This window comes from Apteryx mantelli, chromosome 24, assembly GCF_036417845.1.
Source record: "Apteryx mantelli isolate bAptMan1 chromosome 24, bAptMan1.hap1, whole genome shotgun sequence".
Lineage (NCBI taxonomy): Eukaryota > Metazoa > Chordata > Aves > Apterygiformes > Apterygidae > Apteryx > Apteryx mantelli.
In genome coordinates this window covers 9,842,555-9,853,877 of record NC_090001.1, presented here as the reverse complement: position 1 = coordinate 9,853,877, position 11,323 = coordinate 9,842,555, and the positions used below count along the sequence as shown (strand labels likewise).

The 11,323-nt window shown below is 51.4% G+C and overlaps 1 protein-coding gene across 1 annotated transcript; it reads right to left on the bottom strand.

The window, feature by feature from the left end:
- Nucleotides 1–1,996: 1,996 nt before the first annotated feature.
- Nucleotides 1,997–10,832, bottom strand: LOC136994139 (olfactory receptor 5B21-like). The gene is given in 4 exon segments (XM_067310386.1): nt 1,997–2,125; nt 2,128–3,002; nt 3,710–3,929; nt 10,698–10,832. Coding segments are annotated over 4 exon segments (1,359 nt in total).
- Between the last annotated feature and the right edge of the window lie 491 nt (nt 10,833–11,323).

Genomic DNA, 11,323 nt, shown 5'->3' with positions numbered 1-11,323 from the left:
TTCTGAATGGATGTTGGATCTGGTTCTGAATGAATGTTTCTCCCCGAACTTTTCCATTATTTCACTGAAAACAGGGTGATTTATGTCCTAGAAATGCCAATCCTTCATCTGTCTTTCTTACAAAAGTGTGGGGGTTTAGGCCAGATTAAAATGCTGTGTGGGATCTGTGTGAAAATGAGCAGGCCAAGCACATCCCATCTGACCATGACCAAGTCCTGAGGACATCAACTCCACAGTGCATTTCCTTGCGCTGACTATACCTGATATGGGCCATAGCATCTGCGCATCTGTCTTGATGACCCACTAAGTCCTTTCCATTCTAGGCCTGTGTTATCCCCAAAAGGATGTGTCACACATTCAAGATCCAAGATCTGAAAGGAATTAAAGCGACGGAAATGCAAGCCAGCCAGACAACAACACTATTTCAAAGTTTTAACTGCAACAAACATATCAAGCAACAATTGCATGCTGAGATTAAACACATCCTGGAGGATTTTATTGTACATCATCTGAAGGATGAAGGGACTCTTTAGGTACATCCATTGATTTGGAGGGTGTTTTGGATACTCTCCAGCATGCTGCAATTACAGTATAGCGATCCTCCAGAGAGTGGAAGTAGTGTTACATCAAGCCAGACATCGAACATCTCAGATCATGGTCTAGGCTCACGTTGCCCTACTCAGAGAGACAAAGGGAGAGTCTGGAAGATGATCCATCTCCTTCCAAGGGAGACAATGAAATAAGCCCAGTTAATCAGCCTGGCTCCCTTTTCTGCCAGTGCTCGGCAAGTCAGTTCAAAAAAAAGATGTCTTAGATCCTTGCTCCTCCCTGATCCCCTTCCCTAAACATTCCTTAGAAAGTTTTGTATAGTCCCACAAGTGCCCCTTGAATAGCCAAAATCTTCATGTCTTCTTTCCTCCTTCTTATCAGTTACAAAGTCCAGGGAGGACCTCTCCAAAGCTGTGCCTGTAGTTTCTTCATGGACCACCAATGAGTGACCAGAGACTTTTGAGCTTGCCATTGTTTCCGTTATCCCTTGTCTATCAAGTTTGTGTCACTGTGTGTTTTGTTAAGTGCTTCCCTCTTTGCTTATTATCCCTTTTGCCCTGAAAAGACCCGTACTCAGATAACCTTAATGTAGCAGATGCTCTCAAATTCCATGAACCCTTACATCAGCCAGACAGGCGTACTGACTGGTAGCTTGTTGACCCAGGACTGCTCCCTTTCTTCACCCCTCCTCTCCATTTTCCCATTCTTGATTCACCTTGATCTCTTCCTTTCCCTGCCTTTGGCCCTTCACCTGAACATCCCAGCGTAAGCGTTGTGCACTCCCACAATCCCCATCAAAAAACATCTCAGATCAAGTTCTATACAGTCTCACAAACCCCATACAATATCCCACAAGGAATTTGCTCTTCCCAGGAGACCCTGGATAATTTTCTCTCCTTGTGATCAGCCGTAGAGTAGTGCTTGACCCTTTGCAGGGCTACACTGGGAAGGCTCCCTCAGTGCCCATCCTTCATTGACCCCAGAGCTCTGGTCTCTGTTATCTACTGCCCGATACTCTGGAGAGCTGGGTTGCTACTCAAGGGGACCTAAACACACTGCAGATTTGGGCTGGCAGGAGCCTCCTGAAATTCAGCCAAGGAAAGGGCAGAGTCCTGGACCTGGGCTGGAACAACCCCAACAGCCCCATGCAAAAGACGGCCTAGGTGCTGACTGGTGAGAGAGCAGCTTTGCAGAAGAGGACCTGGGGCTCTTCGTGAGGAAGCTGAAGAGGAGTCAGTAATGTGCCCTGGTGGAAAACACCGTCAACCGAGATGTGACTCCCAAGGCCCCCTACTGCAGACAGAAAAAGGAGTTGAGATCCGTGGGGAACCTGACCCCTAAGCCATGAATTTGCCCTCACTAGAGAAAAAAGATGACAAGGTTGCAAAATTTCTCACCGGTAGCAACACTACTTTATTGTCTTTATTTACACAATAGTGCACAACTGCTATGAGCTCTGGGTGAAAGCCAGAGCTTTCCTGAGTGCTTTTCTGAGGGCCTCTCTGACCTCCCTGTTCCACAGGCTGTAGATGAGGGGATTGACCAGGGGCGTGAGGACAGTGTAGAAAAAGGAGAACTGAGCTGCCTTAGCTGCCTTAGCGGGGGGGTTCTGGGCAGCATGTAGACAATGATGAGGGTGGCATAGAAAACAGTGACAATAGTGAGGTGAGAGGAGCAGGTGGAGAAGGCCTTCTGCCTGCCCACGCTGGATGGGATCCTCAGGATGGCAGCTATGATGCACATGTAGGAGGCCAGCGTGAACAGAAAGGGGAGGACCACATCCAAGAAGCCGAATATGAAAGCAACGAGCCTGACCTTCCTGGTGTCACTGCAGGCAAGCTCCAGCAATGGGGTAAGATCACAGAAGAAGTGGTCTATTGCCTCGGGGCCATAAAACTTCGGCTGGGCCAAGAAAGGAGTCACTGCTGTAGGGATAAGGAATCCCATTAGCCAAGACCCAGCCGCCATCTGGAAACAGACCTTCCAGGTCATGAGGCTGGCATAGAGCAAGGGCTGGCATATGGCCAAGTACCGATCGTAGGACATCATGGCCAGCAGGTAACACTCTGCAGCTGCAAAACTGCCAAAGAAATAGAACTGAGCAATACAGCCATGAACAGAGATGGTCCTGTCCCCAGTCAGGAGGCTGGCCAGCAGTCGAGGCAGGATGGTGGAGCTGTAGCAGATCTCCAAGGAGGACAGATTGCCCAGGAAGAAGTACATGGGGGTATGAAGATGCCGGTCTGCAACCACCAGCACAACGATGAGGATATTCCCAAACACAGACACTAAGTAGATCATGAGTGAGAGGAGGAAGAGCGGTCTCTGGAGTGCTGGGATATTCCCCATTCCCAGCAGGAGGAACTCAATCGGTGATGTCCCATTGTCCCATTCCCATTTCTCCATCAGCATCATAGATCTGTCTTTCTTTTTCCTGCTTTCAAGAAGGAGGCCTGCAAAAAAAGAATATTTCTTTCTGTATTAAAACATGGGATAGAAAGTTTTTGCCAGAAGAACAGTCATGCGATTCTGCACTCAGAGGAAAAAAAAAAAAAAACACACTAAAGAATCCCAGAGTCACAGAATAGTTGAGGTTGGAAGGGACCTATGCAGACCATCTGGTCTAACCCCCCTGCTCAAGCAGTCAGCTACCGCAGGTTGCCCAAGACCATGTCCAGTCAGGTACTGAGTATCTTCAAGGATGGAGATTCCACCGCTTCTCTAGGCAACCTGTTCCAGTGTTCAACCACCCTCACAGTGAAGAAGTTTTCTTATGTTCCGATGGAATTTCCTGTGTTTCTGTTTGTGTCCATTGCCTCTCATCCTGGCACCGGGCACCAGTGAGCAGAGTCTGGCCCTGTCCTCTTTACACCCTCCCTTCAGATATTTATACACATTGATAAACTCCCCCCTAAGTCTTCTCTTCACCAGGCTGAACAGTCCCAGCTCTCCCAGCCTCTCCTCGTATTACAGATACTCCAGTAACCGCAGTCATCTTTGTGGCCCTTTGCTGGGCTTGCTCCAGAAAGTCCATGTCTTGTACTTGGGAGCCAGAACTGGACACAGTACTCCAGATGTGACCTCACCAGAGCTGAGCAGAGGGGAAGGATCCTCTCCCTTGACCTGCTGGCAATTCTCTTCCTAAAGCAGCCCAGGATACTGTTGACCACCTTTGCCACAAGGCTGCATGGCTGGTTCATGTTCAACTTGTCCACCGGGACACCCACGTCCTTCTCTGCAAAGCTGCTGTCCAGCTGGTCAGCCCCCAGAGTGTGCTTGTGCATGGATTTATTTCTCCTCAGGTGCAGGACTTCACACTTCCATTTATTGAACTTCAGGAGGTCCCTCCCTGCCCGTTTTTCCAGTCTGTCAAGGTCCCTCTAAATGGCAGCACAATCACCTGGTGTATCAGCCACTCCTCCCAGGTTTGTATCATTTGAAAATTTGCTCAGGGTACATTCGGTCTCATCACCCAAGTCGTTAATGAAGATGTTAAACAGTATTGGCCCCAGTGTTGACCCTGGGGGACACCACTAGTGAGTGGCCTCCAGCTGGACTTTGTGCCACTGATCACAACCCTCTGAACCCAGCAGTCCAGCCCGTTTTCAGTCCACCTCATGGTCTACTTATCTAGCCACATTTAATCAGATTGTCTATGAGCATGCTACGGGAGGCAGGGTCAAAAGCCTTACTGAAGCTGAGAAAAACAACAGCCACCGCTGATGGATGAACATCCATTGACATTCCCTTTATTGGCTCCATGGTGAGAAACAGGATTTTCCAGAGGGGAAAACCACTCATCTGAGGAGCATCCCCTTTTGACCACAGGCATGAGCTGCCCCACTGAGTTACTTTCTTTATACTGTGACATTAACAGAGAATGTCCTCCTGCTCGAGCTGAGACAGCCTTGTTAACCGTGTTCAAAGTTATCCCCTTAGCACCCAGCTGAGACGTCAAGGAAAGAGATCCTTCCGCTCTAAGGCCTGAAACAGATATCGCAGAGAGGGGGGAAAAGGAAATCCCACTCCCAAAAGGATTCCTCAGGTGAAAGCATATCATGCCAGACACCTTTTCTCCTTGCACAAAAAGAATCAGCCCTGCAAAGGTGGAGTGGTCCTGGCTCTCTGTAGCTCTTTTCTGTTTGGAGGAGAAAAGATTGTTCCTAGACAGCCCAGCTTTTTACACAGACATAGCTCTGATCAAGGGTTTCAAGCAGAGATGCACAAAGGACTTCACAGTGGACTGTCTCAGTAGATAGCTAGAATCTGCTCATTGGAGCCTCTCTGGGGAGAAAAGTGAGAAGGAGAAACTTTTTGCAGGGAGTAAGGGAAAAGCACAGGGAAGGTCATTGGCTTGACATCTTTTCCTCCTCAGTGGTGGTTCCTGAGGGTTCAGGGGCTGCCTCCCTGAACACCACAGCCCAACAGCTGGACCTCAGCATGGACAGCTGCGCTCATGGGGCTCCCTGCTCAGCACTGCTGGGCACTGGCAGGGGGGGTCCCCAGTGTGCTGGGGTGAGGGGGACAGAAGCAAGGTCAGAGGCATGGCAATGCCCAGGACACGCCTGAATGCATGGTCACGGAAAGTCTGTGCCTGAGACACACAGCCCTCCACCCAGTGCCCCTTCCTGGGGGGGTTCACAAAAACAGGGAAGGAGAAAATCATTTCCCTGATGATTCCCTTCAGCTGCCATTAGACCTATTACAGTGACTTATAGACACCAAAGGATGACACCCAGCTTGCCTAGAGGGTTCCTGGGAGGGATGAGTCCCTCCAAACAGCCACACTCCCCCAAACTGACTTTACACTCACCTTCTCAACTGGGATGAATTGCTTCTGCAGGTGATGATGACAGCGTTAGGAGAGGTCACCAGCATCACTACAGAATGCCTGACATCCCCAAGCCTCTGCCTGGGTGGGTGAGAGTCAGTGCTGAAAAATCTGAGAGTCTCACACCAAAATTACAGGTCTTTGAATGACGGAGAGAAGAAAGATAGACAAGAGACAGAGACAGAAAAACAGGGAGACAGAGAGGCAGCAGAAGGGAAACAGAGATCGAGAGCAAAAGAGACACAGAGAAGGAGAGAAAATGATAGATGGAAGGAGAGTAGGAAAGACTCCCTGCCCAGACTGTTCCTCCATCCCGGCTGAGGTGGGTTAATGCCCCGGGGTTGGCTCCAACACACCAGCAGCCCAGCTGTAAGTCAGCATCCCCAGTCCCGTCCCAGGATCTCTGCTCTGCAGTGCCAGGGACTCGGGTGCGGGGGGAGTCTGGGGGAAGGAGGGAGCTGGGTGGGGAGACAAGAAGGAAAGGACAGGACTGAAACTGTGGTCTCACTTGCAAGCTTTCCCTTTGCAAACACCCAGCAGCAAAATAAATAGCACCCTGACTTGTCTCAGGACATCTAGCACCAACCTCCAATCGTCGGCACGCAGGGGTGACCTCTGCGCTGATGGTGCCTCAGAATGGCGATCAAGGTCGGGGTCCCACCCTCTGCAACTTCCCCATCACATCCTTGTCTTCCCTGAACTCTCTGCAAACCCCAAATCAAGGCTCAGGCTTTGTCCTGCCATTGCCACCTTCTTCCAGCTGTTCCTGCAGGGAGACCCCAGAAGTACCAGAGTGTCCTGAGGTTTACAGCAGAAACAAATCTTTGAAGGTTCCTGCCACAGCTCAGCTCTCCCCAGGGACTGCAGAGAGTGAGCAATGCATAATTGGCTCTCAAAGGAGACTGAAACCTCTGATCTGGTGAGAACTTTGTAAATTCCTCCGGCAAGGCTTCCTTTCTTCATACTTCTGGGTCATTTCAACTCTGGGTCATGCTCTTTTGAAAAGGAACTGAGGAAGGCAGTGCTAGGACTCCTCCAGTCTCATGAAGCAGAACCAGGAGAGATGCCATGACATGGGATTCCCTTCCCCTCCCTGCAGACAACTGTCTATTCACTGACTCTCTCAGGTTTAGAGAGCCGTGATCACCTGAGTTGGTCCCTCCAGCCTCCCGCAATGGTCAGCAGGGAGGAAGAGGCTGAGCCACAGGCATTTCCTCCCAGCCATGGAGACTTGCCCTGGGCAATGGGGTGAGTCCCCCTGGGGTGCCAGGCTCTGTCTCTCCCCGAGGGGAGAGAGCCCCCTAACCTGTCTCTGAGGCACAGGGGCCTGGCGTGTTGGAGGTTGACAGGATCAGAGCTACTGACATGTCCTCCTGGTTCAGGCCCATCTCTCCTTCCTGGAAGGTGCCCGGGGCCTCCTTTGCTCCTGTTGTGGCACAAACGTAAGCTGCAGGAGGTCTGATTCCTCTTAATCATGTTGGACTTGTGTGTCATGAGATGCAGTCTCTTCAGCCACTGCTCTGGCTGGAAGGGGAGGGGAACGTGGACCCATGGATGCAGACATTTGTGCTGTGGCTTCTAAGGACAAGAGACATTTGCCTCAGTGGGAGGATTGGGTTTTTTTTATGAGAATCACAGTCATTTCAGTATAAGTGCCAACACAGGTGTGTGCACTGGAGCTTGACGCATGCTCTCCTCATCCCTTCAGGAGTGCTGATGTGCAGGAGACCTCTCCCTCTCCCTAGCCCTTGTAGTGTGTCTCTGGCCTCCAGCCGCCTTTTGGGAAGTCTGGGAATCACCTTGAAGCTCTGTGTCACATCTCCACACTCTCTCAGCCTTTCTCTAGTACCCAGGAGTGTCAGAAATGGTCACAGAAACATGTATCATAAAATCAAATAATAATTTGTGCTGGAAGGGACATCCAGATGTCCATAGTCCCACCTGCTGCTCCAGGAAGGGTCAGGTTGACGTCAGACTATGCCGCTCAGAGCTTTATCCCATAAAGCCTTGAAAAACTCCAAGGATGGAGACTGCACAACCTCTCTGGGCAACCTCTTCCAATGCTTAACTACCCTCCTGGCGAAACAAATGCTACCTCTGCCCAATCTGAACCACTCTCCTTTCAACTTCTGCTTGTTGTCTCTTGTCCACCCACAGTGCACTACTGTGAAGGGCCTGGCTCTATCACCATTATAACCACATCATAAGTATTGGGAAGCTTCAATTACTACCCCCAAAGCCATCTTTTCTCCAGGCTGAACAAGCCCTCTTCCTTCAGCTCTCCTCACAGGGCAAGTGCTGTAACCCCCTGAGCTTCTTCATGACCCTCTACTGAACTCACTCCAGTTTGTCAATGTCTTTTCTATATTGTGGGCCTGAAACTGGACACAGTAATCTAGAGTGCTCTGGTGTGCACTCTACTGTGTCTAACAAGCACTGAGTCATGGGGAGTGATCACCTCCCTTGGTCACACAGCCCGGGATGCTGTTGGCCTTCCTTGCTGCATGGGCACACTGCTGGCTCATGTCCACCTTGCCGCCACCATGACAGCCAGGGCCTTCTCCACAGAGCTGCTCCTGGCCAGCCTGTCCCCAGCCTGAATCACTGCAAGAGGTCTTCCTTCCGAAGGGGAGGATCTGGAATCGTCCTGTGGTAGTCTGTGTAAATATACAGACTAGGTAATCTATTTGGGGGTTCGCCTGCTGTTTGGCAATTTAAAAGACAATCTTTGCTGAGGCCTAATGTGGATGCTTCTTAACTGTTCTAGCATTTTCCTTCACAGATGAGCTGTAAGCAGAGTCACCAGTCAAAACCGGATCCAAATGGCCTTGAGGTGCAAGGGATGTATAACTATAGCATTCCATAAAAGGAAAGGTTTTTGATTATGACTTTTGATCGGTTAAAATGTTTCTCAAATATGTGAGAAAGTACATAAAAGGCCTTGTTCCTGGTGGCATGCAGCGACCACACTGGTGAGGCTTATTGTCATCATTGCCACCATGTGCTCTCTCCTATAGCTAGCTATAGTAAATGAAGCTTCTGCTGTGATGTAACCCCAAAGTACTGAGAATTTCTTAGACAGCCCTTTTCTGAATTCCATGAGGATCCTGTTGGCTTCTCTTGTGGCCTCTCTAGGTCCTTCTGGATAGCTGCCATGTCCTTGAGCATATAGACCAGTCCTCCTGATTTCTTGTCATGTGCAGGCCTCTCCCAGGTGACTGATAATGTTGTAAAACAGGGCAGGTCCCAGGACAGACCCCTGAAAGATTCCACTTCTTCATGGCCCCCAGGGACAGTACAGCCCATCCACCTCTCTATTCTGAGCACAGTCACCTAACCAGTGTTCCGTTCCTCTGGGCATCCACCCATCTAGACTATCACATCCTGACTATCATACAGGACTATTGTGGGAGACTGAAAAGTCCTGCTAAAGAAAACTTTAAGTGGCATTCACTGCTCTCCCCTCCTCCACAAATCCAGTTATTTTATCCTAGTAGGCAATCAGGTTGGTCAGGCATGATTAATCCTTGGGAAATCCATGATGACGGTTCACAGGCACATTCTCCTCTATGTGCCCAGTGGTTTTCCAAGAGGATTCACTCCATGATTTCCCCAGGGACTGAAGTGAAGATGGACTGAACAAACAACCAGCCTGTTGATCCTTGGATCATGCTTTTGGCCTTTTTTGAAGAAGGGTGCAAACTTTGCTTTCCTCCTGCCATTGAGAAAGGATGCTGTCCAGTTTTCTCAGCACGGTCAGATGCAGCCCACTGAGTCCCATGGACCTGAGATGTCGAGTTCTCACAGCTGAGTCAATCCTCATGCACTGCTGGATCCTCATCCACACTTCTCCTTCTTGAACTTTTGCGCTAATCACGAAGGTCTTCCTCAGCATTCTGTGTGTTCACTCTCACTAGGCCTCCAACTCTATTCAGCAATGGCTCCACTATTTCCTTTTTCAGCCTTTGACTACTCATGAAGCCACAGAAGGTTTCCTGACAGGCAGCAGGGCCTGTGGCAGGAAGCGCAAATTCAGGTGCCAATGGGCACATGTGCAGAGGGACACACAGCATCCATAGCCATGCATTTAGACCCTTGGACATGTGAGGAGAGCCCCTGGCTCTCCCACTAGCCTTACATCATCAAACATGGCAGAAGCTTCTCAGCCAGTTGCAGAGCAATGGGGTTGGACCCCTTCATTTCCAGGTAGCTGAGGATGCTTCTCAGCAACATCAGGCTTTCCACACACATGTCCCTGTGAGCACCCTACAGCCACTCCATGATGTCTGGGAGGAGGCTCTGCATTTTTCCTTGCCTGTGTGAAAGACAACTTCCTTTTGTGATGCAAGGAAAGACACTCCGGCTGCCAAAAGTGCTGTGGTTGCTGATTTCCCATCAGGGCTCAGTGTCCAGGGCCAGGAATCTGCACACACCATGGCTTGGCCACAGAGGGTGCAGTGCAGAGAACAAATCTCCAAGTGGGCCCTGATATATGGAGGGCCTCCTCTGTATGGAGGAAGGCTGCTGCCTCTAGGCCCAGGAGCACCTGGCTGCATTAGCCTGGTCCTGCATTCTGGCTCATTGTCCCTCTCAGTGGGAGTCTGGGCACAGCATTCTCACAATTGATGCCATTTGGAGCTGGCTGGCTTGGTGCTGGGACTGGATCTCTGCCTGGCACAGCCAAGACATGCCAGCAGTGGGAGCTCTTCCCGGTGGGTACTGGTGCCTTTTTCCTTGTGCTGTACAGCCAAGGGCCTGGCATGAAAGACTTGGGGCAGCTGAATGGGTCAGCGGGGAGTTGGGAGCAGCCACCGCAAGTCCTGATTACCAGCAAAGTCCAAGCCACTGCATGACCCACCACCTCCTGTCAAGCCCCAGGCTGCCAGCATGGCTTCACTCAGCTGCCTTCCTGGGTCAGCATGACCATCATCGGGGAGGTCTCATGTATCATGCAGGCTCTGCCAGGGTCCCTGTCCCAGGCCTTGCTGCCTGCCCAGGTTTTGCAGGAGCCCTACTCCAGCCCCTAACTTTGCCCCAACCCTAGCCTGGGTTTCCAGCTTGCTGAGCAAGGTCGGCAGATGCAGGGACAGTGTAGGATGGAGATTGCCTGGGCATAGCCAGCCTAGGTGTTTGCGTGCAGAGAGGCACAAGCAGGATTCAGCAGCCCTGTGTGCTGGCAGTCGGAGGTCTGGCACTGGGCATGTTGTATCTATCGGCCCAGGAGAGATCTCTGCTTTGCGGCACACCGGGAGGGGAGAGGGGACCCAGAGAGGCGGGTGCCAGCCTGGGGCAAGCAAGGCCTCGTCTGGTAACTCACAGGCAGGGGAAGAATGTGGGTGTTGTCCCTGTCGGGGCTGGACTGCTTGCGCAGCAGCTGGTCCTCCAGCAAGCTCAGCAGCTCCCGAAGCATGTCTGTCGCAGCCGTGGGCTTAGCCATCATCACCTTCCACATGGTCACAGCAGTGCTGCAGGCCCAGAGCACTCTCTCAGTGGTGCCTCCTTGGCCACAGTGCCATAGCCTGGGCAAGCCCTGGAGGTTCCCGGCTGTGTGGCAGCCCTGCCCCTGCCAATCCCCTCCTCACTGGGAGCCCCAAGAGAGTTCTGCCCAGGCAGGCAGGACATGACCAAGCTGAAGTTCCTTGTGGGGCAGGCAGAGAGCATGGCAGCTGCGCTCTGGGGCTGAAGGCATGGACACTTGGTCAGCTCTGGCTCCTGAAGGCCCACTTGGTGCACCAGGGCTGGGAAATGGTGGGAGAGACAGACAGCCCTGTCCCTCGGGGGTGTCCTGGAGATCTCCTTGGTTCTCACCATCTTTGTGCCCTTCTCCCCATGGGATGAGCTCTCAAGACTGACGGGCACCACATCTGTTGCAGAGTAGGGAGCAGTACAGCAAGCTCACGATCACCTCATCAGGGTTTGAGGAGGCCAGCTGGCAAAGGGTCC